The sequence below is a fragment of the Bos indicus genome, chromosome 21, assembly GCF_029378745.1.
Source record: "Bos indicus isolate NIAB-ARS_2022 breed Sahiwal x Tharparkar chromosome 21, NIAB-ARS_B.indTharparkar_mat_pri_1.0, whole genome shotgun sequence".
Classification (NCBI taxonomy): domain Eukaryota; kingdom Metazoa; phylum Chordata; class Mammalia; order Artiodactyla; family Bovidae; genus Bos; species Bos indicus.
The window spans coordinates 43,372,869-43,387,819 of NC_091780.1; the positions used below are offsets into that span (position 1 = coordinate 43,372,869).

Sequence of the window (14,951 nt, forward strand, 5' to 3'; positions counted from 1 at the left end):
ACTATATTAAGGGCTAGAACGTTGGTAGGAAAGATTCTGTTAGAAAATTTAAGAATATCCCTCAATTAATGTTTACTTTGTATCTGGACTCTTTTAAACTTAAGTAGGCTGTACAGATAATCTCTTACGTATCCAGTGCTAATGGGTGTTTTGTGCTTAGTGTGTTCTTGTGGTATCCTTCCACTAGTGGTTTCAGGAAGGACTGAGCGCTTCTTAGGAGAGCACTGTGAGTGTGCTGCTGGCAAAGCCTTTTTCCCACTCCTGAGGAAGAAAAGCACCATGGCCTGTTTTTCAACCAGATTGTCAAAATAATTCTGAATTGTAATGCAGATATGCTGACTTGTTAATACAGTGAGACACCTCTCTCTATGTACCACGTCATGAATCCCTTGTGATTTTAAGAGCAAATTTAAAGGAAAGATGAGGAGAGAATGAGGTAGGCCGGGAAAACAAACCCTTTATGAATTAACTGAAGGCCACTCTAGAGCAATTCTCCACGCACTGACTATTCCAGCTGCTTTATATTGACTGCCTCCTCAGCCCTTCACAAGCATTAGCTCACTTAACCCTCAGAATAATCTCTGAAGATGGACAGTGCTGACCCCCTTGAAAAAGTGGTGTGAGGCGATGACTGCCCAGAAAGGTTAAGTGACTTGCCCAAGACCATGCCAAACCCATTCAGCTTCTGTGTCCCAGAATGTGTCACGCTCCACCAAAGAGGGTAAAAATCAAGAAATCCAAGGAAAGAACAAGAACCCAACTGTGCAGGCAGAAAGCTGCCTAAGAGAATCTGGGCTGCTTCATTCATGGAGTCAGGAAGTGCTCAGAGAGTTGTTATTCTAGGGCTGGAGTTGGGCTGGAGGGGGGGGTTTCTGCCTGGACTTTATAAAGGGACAGTATGAGAAAAGTGAACAAGGGATCAAGGATCAAAGTGTAATCTCTGTGGTAGAGACCAGGGAAGAGAGAGGCCGTGAGAACAGTGACTAATGACTCAAAAGCTACCCTGCAGTACTGGGGCCCGAGACTCAAGTCCAGGAAGATGTGGGTAAATAAACCAGTCAGATGGTGCTCTGCTTGGGTCTGATTGGGAACAGGGTCACATTCTGAAGAGGAGGAACCCTAAAGGGAAGGCAGTGGAAAAGATAGACCTATGAGAGCTTCTGGCCAGTGAATGGCTTTACAGATAGCTACAACTCTCTTCTCTTTTCCCAGAAGCTGCATCAAGTGGAGAACCCAGGAACCAGAAGCAAGAGGGGATATCACCATATGTGGGTGCAGATAGTACTCCATTATTCACTCCAGAACTGTGATAATATTAGAGTGAATGTACCTTAAAAGATGTTACAGGCCAACCTCTTTTTTACCTTTATTTACCTGACAGTTTTATCTTCACCCAATCCAAGGTTAAAAATGTAGAAGAAATCAATAAGAAATAGTTAATTCCATAAATTACATATTTGACTGTAATAATCTTACATTTTAATCTATGTTGTTGCCCCCAGTGACTATTGATAGAAATTACTATTGATAGAAAAGCCTCTTTCAATAATTTTAGATGTTATTCCAGAGAGGAATAGAGTTGATAATATGCTATCTTTCAAATTCATGCTTGGGGCAAATTTCTTTCCTGATTCTTCCAAGAGATTTTGAATGGATGAAATTTTCATGCTTGTGTTCCCTAATTCTTCTGCCTTTTTTTTTTTTTTTTTTCCTTTCTCCTACACAGGAGGCTTTGAATGTGATTGATCCTGGCTTGATGGACCTAAATGGGACGAGTGAGGATGCCTTGGAATGGGATGAAACTGACATAAGTAACAAGTTAATTAGTTTGAACGAAGAATCGAATGACCTTGATCAAGAATCCCAACCTGTCATGCCTTCCTTAAACCTTAAAGAGACAGGTAGTGAGAACCCGAGTTATGAAGAAGAGGCAGGTGGCCACGGGGCATCTCAGTTTGCATCAAGTATCACTGCTCCATCCAGTCCACACGTTTACCAGGTCTACAGCCTCCACAATGTTGAACTCTATGAAGACAGCCACATCCCATTCCTGAAAAACAATCCAAAGTTCACTAGCATGACACAGCCTAGTGTTTTAACTAAGAGTCTCAGCAAAGACTCTTCCTTTTCATCTACCAAATCTTTGCCAGATCTTCTAGGGGGTTCCAATTTGGTGAAGCCCTACCCATGCCATGGAGGAGACATGAGCCAAAATTCAGGTAGTGAGAGTGGAATTGTCAGTGAAGGAGACACCGAAACCACCACCAACTCTGAAATGTGCTTGCTCAATGCAGTGGATGGGTCCCCAAGTAACCCTGACACTGAACATCTGGACCCACAAATGGGAGATGCAGTTAACGTGTTAAAGCAAAAGATTAAAGACGAGGAGGAACGAATTAAGCTCCCAAATAGCTCTCAGTTACCCATTTCACCAGTGGGTTGTGTAAATGGAAAAGTTGGAGATTTAAACAGTGTTACCAAACATACCCCTGATTGTTTGGGAGAAGAATTACAAGGAAAACATGATGTGTTTACATTTTATGATTACTCGTACCTCCAAGGCTCGAAACTCAAATTACCGATGATAATGAAACAGTCACAAAGTGAAAAAGCACATGTGGAGGATCCTCTGCTTCATGGTTTTTATTTTGATAAAAAATCCTGCAAATCTAAACATCAGGCTACAGAGTTACAACCAGATGCACCTCCCCATGAAAGGATTTTGGCAAGTGCACCCCATGAAATGGATCGCAGTTCATATAAAAGTGGTGATGTAGAGAAGACATTCACTGGCATGCAGAATGCCAGACAGCTCTCTCTTTTATCTCATAGTTCGTCTATTGAGTCTCTTTCTCCGGGGGGTGATTTATTTGCATTGGGCATCTTTAAAAATGGCAGTGACAACCTCCAGCGAAGCACTTCTTTAGAAAGTTGGTTGACATCTTATAAAAGCAATGAAGATCTTTTTAGCTGTCACAGCTCCGGGGACTTAAGTGTGAGCAGTGGCTCAGTTGGTGAACTGAGTAAAAGAACATTAGATCTCCTGAATCGTTTGGAGAATATCCAGAGCCCTTCAGAGCAGAAGATAAAGCGAAGTGTTTCCGATATCACTCTTCAAAGCTGTTCCCAAAAGATGTCTTTCCCTGGCCAGCTGTCACTGGACATGGCATCTTCTATTAATGAAGACTCACCAGCATCTCTTACAGAACTAAGCAGCAGTGATGAGCTTTCTCTTTGCTCGGAGGATATTGTGTTACACAAGAACAAGATCCCAGAATCGAATGTGTCATTCAGGAAGCGCCTTCCTCGTTCTGTGGCCGATGAAAGTGATGTCAATGTCAGCATGATCGTGAATGTCTCTTGCACCTCTGCCTGCACTGATGATGAAGATGACAGTGACCTCCTCTCCAGCTCAACACTCACCTTAACAGAAGAAGAGCTGTGCGTCAAAGATGAGGATGATGACTCCAGTATTGCAACAGACGATGAAATTTATGAAGACTGCAACGTGATGTCTGGGCTGGACTACATAAAGAATGAGCTGCAGACCTGGATTAGACCCAAGCTTTCCTTGACAAGAGATAAGAGAAGGTGTAATCTCAGTGATGAAATCAAGGGCAATAAGGATGTAAGTAGTAGTGAGATGACCAATTCCTCAGACACCCTCAACATTGAGACCCTTCTCAATGGCTCAATAAAACATCTCTCTGAAAATAATGGGAATAGTAAGAATTTACCCCACACCCGTGAGTTAGGGACAAAAGGTGAAAATAAGAAAAATATTTTCACAGTTAATAAAGATCCATATGTGGCAGACATGGAAAATGGCAATATTGAAAGCATTCCAGAAAGTCAGAAGGACAAACTGAATGAGATTTCAAAGGAATCAGAAAGTTTTGGTTCAGCTGGGAAAAGGATTTCAGAGAGTGAGCATTGTAAGTGCAAACCAGTTATGGATGGCTCAGATGAATCAGATATTGCTGGGAAGGAGTCTGTTCCCCAAATGGCTAGACATGTCCCAAAGAAATGTCAAAGCCACCACCATTTTGAAAATCAGAGTGCTGCTTCTACTCCCACTGAGAAATCTTGTCCAGAACTGCCTTCAGAAACCAGTGTTATCAATGGACAGGACTCCAATGTACTGAAATCGTCATCTAATAATGCACCAAGTATGGCTGGAAAACCTGCTGGTTGCTGCCTAGCACGTGAACAAAACGAAACAGAGGAGAATGTTGCCGCCAGTGACAACGTTTCCTGTTGTGACTGTGAACCAGACATTTTTCATCAAAAAGACGCTGAAGATTGCTCAGTACACGACTTTGTTAAGGAAATCATTGACATGGCTTCAACAGCCCTGAAATGTAAATCTCAACCTGAAAATGAGGTCACTGCTCCTACTTCATTAACTCAAATCAAGGAGAAGGTGTTGGAGCATTCTCATCGGCCCATCCAGCTAAGAAAAGGGGACTTTTATTCCTACTTATCTCTCTCCTCTCATGACAGTGATTGTGGGGAGGTCACCAATTACATTGAAGAGAAGAGCAGCACTCCATTGCCAACAGACATGACTGACTCTGGCTCAGAAGACAAGGAGGACACCGAATACTTCTTCGAGGCCTGTGTTGAGGAGGACCCTGCTGAAGACAAGCCCTGTTTCTCTGATGCTCCTCCAAATGAACCTGCAGATCCCACCGAGGCTGCAGTACCCCTGCTAGCAGGAGCAGGCTCTTCCAGGTTCAGCGATACTTCCCTCCTCGCCAGTAATGCAGACACGGTGGCCCTTTCAAGTCCTCCAAAAGGAGGTGATGTAGGAAAGGAAGTGGATGGTTTACCCGAAGCTTCTAATGTCCATGGAGAAAGCGCAGAGGTAACTACTCCTTCAAGGCTGGGCAGTGAAAAGGAGAGTTCAGAAAACCCAGGTGAGTCTGCAAGGCCAGAAGAACACAGTGCTTCTTCAGCCCCATCTGGAGTTCCCAGACTCTCCCCAAAGGCGAAGCAGCCAAAGGACAAGGCCGCATGGCATCCCAGCCCCACAGCTTTAACCTGTGAAGAGAATCTGCTAAACCTTCATGAAGAACGACATAGAAATATGCATAGGTAGAAGGTAACCCTCTCCAAGCATGAAAATCATCTCATTGAAAGGTACGTATAGTCCTCATGTTTTAATATATATTGAATATATTGTCACATATATATTTAATATAGACATACTTAAAATATGAGTTTTAGTCAACAAAGCTATGATAGGAGAAAGGACTGGTCAGGATGGCTGGTCATGGCAGATATTTACCTGAATAAGGCATTTAGACGGAAGAAATACTCCCAACCATGCAAGTAACTGTGAAGCAAAAGGGGGGAAAACAGTCACCATTGACATTTTTAGTAGCATTACCTTTATCACATCATTATGCCAAGAAGAATCAAAAATTTGAGGAAGTAGTCAAATGCAGTAGAGCCTCAAATTCTTCCATTAAGGGAGGAAAGGGGGTTCTCCTCCAGATTGCAATTATCCCCTCTGATCAGAATGCACACACAGAGCTCCCCGCTTCAGCTTCTGTGCCCGGCCTGCTCCCTTCAGTGCCTAGAGATGATCAGTGATTAAGTTAAAGCTGCGTCTCCGGATCTGGGCCTTCCTTTTACGCTTCTGTCTAATGTAACTATCATCACATTTACTTCCCTGGTGGAAGGCTGTGCTGTCACAGGTCCTAATCACGACTGAGTCTGAGGATTCAAACAGGAGGGGAAAGTTGATGTTAAAGAAGAGGCTTTTATTTATCCACACAGAGACTGAGAACAGGCTCCAAAAGCAAATGTGGAGAGAATACATGACAAGTTAATGGCGTTTTGATAAAAACAGAATTTTTGAATTTTGCCTGAAGGTGACAGGCTGATTTCCATCCATGTTTTTTTTTTTGTTTTTTTGGTTTTTTTTAAAGAAAGTCATTCTGCTCTTCGTGTTTAATAAAACAGCTACTGATTGATAATTCTGATAGGATGATACAATTCTAAAAGTGACACCGAAACTCTGTTATTTCCAATTTCTAAGCCTCAGTGATGAATATACTTTCTCAATCAAGTTTAAAAAAGAAAAAGTGAGTTTTTGAATGTGAGAGGTGTATTTCATCAAAGTATGAGGTACTGACTGCCATTTCCACCCCCTACTCCAGAAGCTTAATGCAGTAACCTAAACTCGTGCTATAGGAAATGAATTACAGAAGCAATCTACCCTAATTTGTTAACTTATTCAAATAACAGTTATTATACTTAACTATGCTAAAGATTATCTTTTTTGTGGCAGATTGTTTATTTTTTGATGAGCCTAATTACTGATTTTCTAAAAGTAATTTACATTTATTACAAATACATCTTTTAAAATGTGACAGATAATGTTGTTCCCATAATGTATTATGAAAAAAGTTACTATTTAAAAACACATTATTTAATTTGAAAGATGAATGGCAAACATCATTATTTTTTTTCCTGCAACACCTGTGCCCTCAGCTCATTAAAATGTGTGATTCTGTGTAGAGCTGCTAGAAATGGGGAGTGAGGGGGGAATCTATACCATATATATACCCTAAAAATAAACTCAGTATGCAAAATTGTAGGAAAGCAGCCCTACTTACTAATATAGCACAACTAATTTTCTGTGTTTCAGACTCTATTTACAATTGGCTGCAAGGGAGAACAAAAGTAGGAGAGAGAGAAATGTATTTTCTGTGAAACATGTCCACCCTATAATCACATTCTCCATCAGTATGCAGTAAAACTGACCATTAAGGGAGAATAACTGCCATTCCATAAGCTGCCTCAAAACAAGTTCTATTAGAACCAATTGTACTGCCAGCTCTGCCAACCTCCACAGAAGGGCCGGTAGAGCCTGGCTGATTTTTGTTTTCTGAAAGGGGATCAAGGCTTGAAAGCAACCCCACTCTGGGTGCAGACTTATGTGACGGTGACCCTCAAATCACCAGTCATGCCGAGATCTGGTCTTGAGAAGCTCTGGCACTGGAGAAACCTCTGGGGTGCACGCCTTCCTTTTTGACGTCCTGGGGATTTTTCCTCTCCCCTATACAGATACAGAATTGAAATGAAATGTAATGACTTGCAGCTCCATCTTTAGACTCGGGGAAGGGAATATGCTGATGGATCTGTGTAATCCCCACAATTTTACAGGCATGGACAGTGTAAAATTATGTGCCAGCCCGCCTGCCAGTTAGCAATATTTTGTGGAGCCCCTGCGGTTCAATGCCTGGCCAATCACAGGCAATGGGAGAAGCAGCCAGATTTTATTTCTGCAGAACTCACATCGCCCCCAAGTGACTTGTAATCAGCCTAAGGCCATTTAGGTAGCCATGTTTACCGGGCCTATTCAGTGTTCTCAGTTTCATGTAGACAGAACATCTGGATACCTAAACTTTTCACCAGTCATTAATGCCGGGTACCTGGGTGTAAGTATTCACATATTGTTAAAATACTACCAACCAGGACAAGTTATTTAATCTCAAAATGTTGACACACCTTCTGTGTTGAATGTCAGGAATGCATAGTAAAATTACATGTTAAAATGAGGTCAAGGTTTCATGTCTATGAAAGCTTAATTTTTGTCATTGTTCTCCCTTTAAGATTCAGAAAAGCAAAAAGAAAAACTCCACTTTTTTAAGCCATTTGAAAGCTATCACTTGGGATGCCCTTTTTATCAGGAAAATGAAGTTTGCCAAATTTGGGTTTTTTCCACCAGAAATAAGTTCTCAGAGGATGAAATGATTATAATGTCTTCTAGAAGAGCTGTAACTTAGAATAGCAGTTATAGTCCTCAAGAGAAACAAACATTTCTCTTTGGCAAAATTTTGGGAACAAGTTTTTCGTTTACTGTGTTCTAATTAAAAGCCCACTGGATCTGTTTGAGACATTGTAACTTGCTCTAACACAGGGCGCATTTGCACTGATTTCCAGGTGCACTGCTGCGCCGTTCACTATTTTCATCTCTGTATCATGTTTCTACAAACAGAGGGGTCAGTGATAGCAAATCACATCAAAGAAAGGTAACTGGATAGATCCAGATATTTCTGCCTAATTTGAAGGAAGCATATATGTCTGGAGAGCCTCCTAGGACCTGCCTAAGAGATGTACTTTGCACTAATCTTTTTGCTGTATTCTGACAGTTATTTCTTCATAATCCTCATCATAAGCCTCTGACCTTTGGTGAATGATTTAACCCTAAACTTCAGGCTGGGTAAATCCTGTGATGCAAAAACTAAACTCATCACATGCAGCCAGTGTATACTGTTTTTTTCCTTTGGTTTTTCTCTGATTTTCTGGGGTTTTTTTAGTGTGGGAGGGTGCTGTATTTACTTAAGATGTACATATTTCCTTCAGAATTTTTTTAGCTTTATTGCCTTTCCTACTTTATCAGTCTGCAAAGAGTTAGAGGGCCATAGATTTTGGGTTTTAGGCAAGTACTTGTATTTGTGCATGCTCAAATATACATATACACAGTAAACAGTGCTGCTACTCAGTTTTTATAAACTCAGAAAGCTCTGAAAGCAACAGTTCTCGTGTACACAACAAATTGTTATTCTGTTATTTGGAATGACATTAAGTGTTTAATATGACCCAAAGTTGACCAAGCAGTTTAGGAAACTACTCTTGGTGGTAGTGTATTAATTTTCCCTAAACAACATAGATGTGATCTTATTATATTTACCTTTAAATCACTTTAATAAATCAAAGTTCTGTTGGATGTGAGGTGGTTTTAATTTCCTAGCACTTCAGAATAACGAGCCCTGCCACGCTAAATATCAAAGATTTTATTGGGCATCACCCATCTCACATGCACTCCCAGGCGCACACATGTGCACACTCACACACATACACACAGCCCAGATCTTTGTCTCAATCAGTTTATCCTAACCCTTTCCAAATGGGCCAGATTGAAAGTTTTGATTATCCAGAGGAATTTAAGTACTGTCATTTAGTTAGCCCATATTTGCCTCACCTAAGGATTCCCTACTCAGTGGCCAGATTTCAAATGAGTCATGTCCTCAGCATTTGAACAATGCACCATGCCTTTCTTGAGTTACTGCGTTATTTTACTGTAACAAATTTCATCCCATCTGTTCCTGTCTTTCTCTCCCTGTTCTTGATAACTTGCCTTTACTCCCCAACATCATGTGGCTCCAGCCAAACCACATTTGCTCAAGTTTTTCTGGCTCTTGAACAGGTTGCGAGATTATAGAGGAAGAGAGCAAGACAGAAAGAATGAAAGTAGTTCTAGAAGGACCATAAAGCAACCTGACATCAGACTTGAGAACTCAGTTTAAACCCCCACAAGCAAAAGCCTGCTATATTCGAGAGCTAGTCAGAGCACCTACCACAATTGCATCCTGCATTGCCTAATTTGAATTGTTCCTCATACTCGACAGGTTGATTTTAGCCACTTAGAAATATGAAGAACCAATTGAGTTTGTAACAAATTTGTATCTGAGCCATCAGATGTACAGAAATAATTGAATCATTCTCATTTGCACAATGCTGTCAGTACTTTAAATGAAATGCATTCGTGTTTGAGCTAGAAGCCCCAGTTGTATCCTTTCATAGGCAAGGGCCTGAAGGATTTGGGTTTATCACATTTATGAATATTTCACCATTGTAAAATAATGAAATTGTTCAATCCCACTGTCACATGTATAGTGATTGAAGGAAGGGTTAAACCCAAGAGTCCAGACTCCCACTCTGTGAATCAAGTCAAACTTGACAGTTATTTTTCTTTAAAACTATGTCTTTTTAAAAAACAAAGCAATCTATTTTGCACAATGATTCTGAAACATTTGAGCTGTTACAAGTACTCTATTTTATGTATCCTTTCATTTCAGAACATTAGCAAGCATTTCTTTTTTTTTTAATTTTATTTTATTTTTAAACTTTACAATATTGTATTGGTTTTGCCAAATATCAAAATGAATCCACCACAGGTATACATGTGTTCCCCATCCTGAACCCTCCTCCCTCCTCCCTCCCCGTACCATCCCTCTGGGTCGTCCCAGTGCACCAGCCCAAGCATCCAGTATCGTGCATCGAACCTGGACTGGCGACTCGTTTCATACATGATATTCTACATGTTTCGATGCCATTCTCCCAAATCTTCCCACCCTCTCCCTCTCCCACAGAGTCCATAAGACTGTTCTATACATCAGTTCCTCAAAGGGGCTCAGTTGATACTTTGCTGTGTCACTTTGGCATCAGCAGCCTCACATTTTCATACTGATTTTAAGCTATCTCAAGTATTCAAAACCCAGTTCACAAGCAAAGGGCTTCCCTGATAGCTCAGCTGGTAAAGAATCCACCTGCAATGAGGGAGACATGGGTTCTATCCCTGGGAAGATCCCCTGGAAAAGGGAAAGGCTATCCACTCCAGTATTCTGGCCTGGAAAATTCCATGGACTATGTAGTCCATGGGGTTGCAAAGAGTTAGACATGGCTGAGCAACTTTCACTCACAAGCAAGAGTAGATGAGATCCAGAGAAAAAGTCAAACTTGGTAATTATTTTTCTTTAAAACTTTCTTTTTTAAAAACAAAGCAATCTATTTTGCACATTGATTCTGAAACATTTGGGCTATTACAACCTTTTTATTTTATGTATCCTTTTATTTCAGAACATTAGCAAGCATTTCTAAAATCGTGGCCTTCATCAGTTTTGCAAATGAAACAGACACTTCTGAAAGCTTTTCCTCTCACTTCTTTGTGTCTTGTAGGTAAGCCTGGCTGCAGCTCAAGGGTGGCCTCACCCTCCTCCCTGGGCTGGTCTCTGGCTCCATCGTGTCACTGCCGTTTGTTACATTGACCTCTCCCCAGATGAATCTTTCTTCTGAATGCGGTTGTCCACATGAGCCTTGTGATCTGGATGTGCACTGGTTCTCTTTAGGTGATTGTCTTTGAAGTTCAGCAAAGCTGCTTGTTCTCCCATGGATTCCTGTCCCAAGCTACCTCTACCGACCCCACCTCTCCAGCAAGACTTTTCAGTTTGCCTTCTTCCCTCCCCATCAACTCTTTAAAATTCTGCAGTTCACCAAATTGATGGTCCATTAAATTCACCTACCTGGAATGAACCCCCCCCCGCCCCCGACTCCCTGCCCTGCTGGTGGTACTTGACCAATCTCATGTTTCAATCTTGATTTTTTTTAATAGTATGATGCCTATGTTTATGGAAAGAGATTTACCTGAAAGGCCAATATTTGATTTTATGGCAGCAAAGGGAAGAAACACTGGTCCTTCTTTCAAAGTTAAGCAACTTTTGAAAGCACCATTTTATTTATTTCCTTTTAAAAAGAATAATCTATGCAGCACTTCAGGAAACAACTCTATGGTGTTGTATATTAGAAACTGGTGACATTCTACTATTAAATTATGTACAACGTTTTCTTTTTTTATGCTTCTTGAGGTGGTAATGAGAAAAAAGTTTTTTAAAAAAGTGTGCCTTGCTGTATTTCTTATACCATTTATTAAAAAGCTGCTTTCATGGTAAAATTGTGTTGGTTTGAAAGGAGGAAATAGCAAGGTTAAGATGTGTGAATAATTTCTGTATATATGTATAACCAAGTACAACATTGATGTATAATGACAGTACAAAATGCTTTCATGTTTGTGATGTCTAGTGATGTGGAAAATATAAGCCTTAAATCCATTAGATTGCATGGCAATTACAATTGGCATAATAAACATAGTTTATTGGGGGAAAAGGAAAATTAGTGATCTCTTTTACCTGTGTTCTTTACCAAATTATTGCACCTGGTTCTGGAAAAATGTGACATGTAGCAGCTTCCGAAATATTCATATTGCATAAGAGATGAAGCTTTCACAATTTTAAAAATCTTTCTGATCATTATAAAGATCTTGGAACACAAATGATTAAATGCCAGTTCCCCTAAACCAATAAAAATTTATCTTAGATTTTTTAATTTATATTTATCATTGATGGTATATTTTGGGTTTCGGGATACCTAGTATATCTTATATTTATGTTATATAATTCTTTTGAATGGATTTGATAGAAAAAATAGTAGAAAAGTATAAAAAAGTTGATTATTTTTTAATTTAAACTATAGATTTCAAGTGTATTTATTTTGTGTAAAAGAAGTTAGCTAAGAAATACTCCATTTGGTCTTTACTTGCTCTTGTTAAATGTACTTATGAATTTATATCCTAATGCCTACTAAAGTGCCTGACACATAGTAGGTACTCAATAAAAATCTGCTGAGTTGAAGTATTGAATTAGGTAATACGGATGACATCTATCTATTCATTTTGAGAAAGCTACACTAAAACACATAAACAATTAGAAAAAAGATGTAATGCAATATAAAACCACACATAATGTGTAATCAATTTATATCAAAATTTAAAAAATAGTGTAGATTCATATAGTCACAGTAATGACAATCATTCATTCACCTGATAATTCATTAGTATCTTTTATCTGCAAGGCACTAGTCTAGACGTTGGGATGCAATGATACCAAAAGCCCTGCTCTTGGGAGGCTTAGAGACAGAATGGACAAGGTGAACACAGAGAGACTGAGTAGTTGTCCCGCAGCTGAGGAAGAGAGCAAAGTGGTGAAAGAGGCACAAAGAAGCAGCAACAAGGGACAAGAAGGAAGAGAAAGGTTAGAGGAGAGCAGGAATTTAGACAGTAGGGGATAGTGAAGCTTAACTGCAGGGATAGGAGGAGGAACGGTGAACTGGGAGACTTAATGAAGAGTCTCTTCAAAAGTTAAGTTGGAGCTTTTGAATGTAATATGCTAAGTAGCAAGGAAAGTTAATAGCATCTTTGTTTTGCACCTGATTTTTTTTTTTATTAGTAGAACCTTATGAGTGCCACACCAAGAACATTTTTAAAATACTAGTCTATAATTCTGCCACTTAATAACTTTTCATTTTGTTGTGCCCCGTCTTTACCATACATATTTCTAAATCAATGAATCATCCTAGGTTCTGTAATGGGTAGTAATTTGTTCAAAAGGGGTTTTGGGCAGACATCTAGCTGCAGGATGCACCATGATTATAGGTGGGAGAGATTAGAGATAAATGCCTCGTGGAAAGGCAGCTGTAGACTATAATAATCTAGGCTCCCAAGGATCGTGGAGTTCACAGGGAGAGCGGCCAGGCTGTAGAGAAGAAACAGATCCCGGAGCACTCTGAATCTCTGTAGAGGTATGGTATTATTTTATATACTGAGACAACCTAAATTTTCCTTGGATGGTAATTAAGAATGCCAAGTCTAAGTCTATTGTAAAATATTTGAAGAACAAACTGGCTGAGCTGTTCTATTTACCAGTTATGTGCTCATTGAAGACTCTGAGGTATTGAAAATGTGTGTTTTTTAAGTATCTACTTAGTATTAACACTGAGTTTGTAGCATGACTTTCAGGTTTATTGAAAATGCTTTTTCAAGTTGGAAGGAATGAAATATAGCCTCAGTCTTTCGCTCTGTACACAACCCTCCTAGGCACTCTTGAAAATGGTCACACCAACTCTGCCTATACGTTTTTGATGTGACCATTTCAGTGTGTTCATTATCTGTCAAGGCAAGTTGTCCCACCATTAGACACTTCTCTCTGTAAAAAAAGGTGTTTCTTAGGTTGCTAAAATCTGCATCGTTCCGGCTTCCCCTTGCCTTTAATTTGGTCACCGATCTGAGTTCTGTCCTGAGCAAGTGCTCAGAGTATTTCTGCCCCTTTCTCCTGGCAACCCTGAAGATAAAATTGAGACCAGTTACTCATCCTCTCCCAGCTGCTCTGATTTCTGTTGTTCACTTCCCTCTACCACCCTTCATATGTCATGATTTTCAGATCCATTTCAACCTGACAGAATGTTAAGAGGCAGTATCCTTGAAGCTGAGGAACTGTCTCCATCATCATACATGTAGAAAAAATATCTGAACATTTAAGTGGTAAGTTTTCTCTCAGAATATATCCAAGATATATGTTTATTCTATTATTGTAAATTTCAATAAAGAAATAAATAAGTAAATAAATAAGAATTCATTACTTCCTTCAGTGCCCCAGTCCAGTTCCGGAGTCATCTTGAATCTTTTCCTTACATCAAATCCAAACCTAACCTGTTTTCATATAGCAGAATCCCCCCACCTTCATTTACTCATTCAACAAACATTCATGGATTACTTGCGGCCGTGTGTTTGGCGTTTGAGACGCAAAGGCAACTAAAACGTGGTTTCTGCCCACAAAGTGCTTACAGTTGTTTTGTGAAAGTGCCTTTCATGTCCTTAAATAGGGTAATTTCTCTAGATTAAAAGAGAAATTTATTTTGTTTGTTTCATTTATTTTGTTTCCTATCTTGTGTCCCTACATTTCCAAAAATCCTGTGAGCAAAGTAATGTGAAGAATTATCTGGATTTGACTACTAGAAGAAGTGGAGTTTTTTATTTGTAAATTTTAATTATAGAAAAAAGTGCATTTCAGATTTCTGGTCACTGAATAAACATACATCTTATGCAATAACAACAAAAACAAAAAATCTAATTTCAGGGCTTTTGAGAAGCTGAGCTTAATAATTTTGTCGTGTTTCATTAGTCCAACTTTAGGTTTTACCAACGCTGTAACTTTCCTGGGGAAAAATTTGATACAAATATGAAAACACACTAAAATGATTCAGCTATTTCTTACAAGTCAAATTATTTTAATTTCTAAATAGAACTGATATTATTTTGTAATTCTAACAAATACTTTATTTTTCAAGCACTATATAAGTCTTAATACTGCAAAATTTTCCAAGTTGAACTCACTAAATTTACAGCTGTCTCTTTTTTATATGTATTCTTTTATTCCAATTTTTATTTTGAAATATTTCAGGGCTATATAAATGTTGAATGAGTAGTATAGTAATATTTGTATACTCATCACTCAGATTCATTTATTGTTAATATTTTATCACTT

The 14,951-nt window shown here is 39.3% G+C and overlaps 1 protein-coding gene across 4 annotated transcripts in view; it reads left to right on the forward strand.

The window, feature by feature from the left end:
- Nucleotides 1-14,038, forward strand: part of AKAP6 (A-kinase anchoring protein 6) — a 501,454-nt gene extending 487,416 nt beyond the window's left edge. For all 4 annotated transcript variants that reach the window (XM_070775437.1, XM_019983407.2, XM_070775438.1 and 1 more), the window contains exons 13-14: nt 1,727-5,142; nt 10,756-14,038. In XM_070775437.1, coding sequence (XP_070631538.1) covers nt 1,727-5,101 — 3,375 coding nt within the window. In that variant the 3' untranslated portion in view covers nt 5,102-5,142; nt 10,756-14,038. The remainder of the gene's footprint in view (nt 1-1,726; nt 5,143-10,755) is intronic.
- Nucleotides 14,039-14,951: the final 913 nt, after the last annotated feature.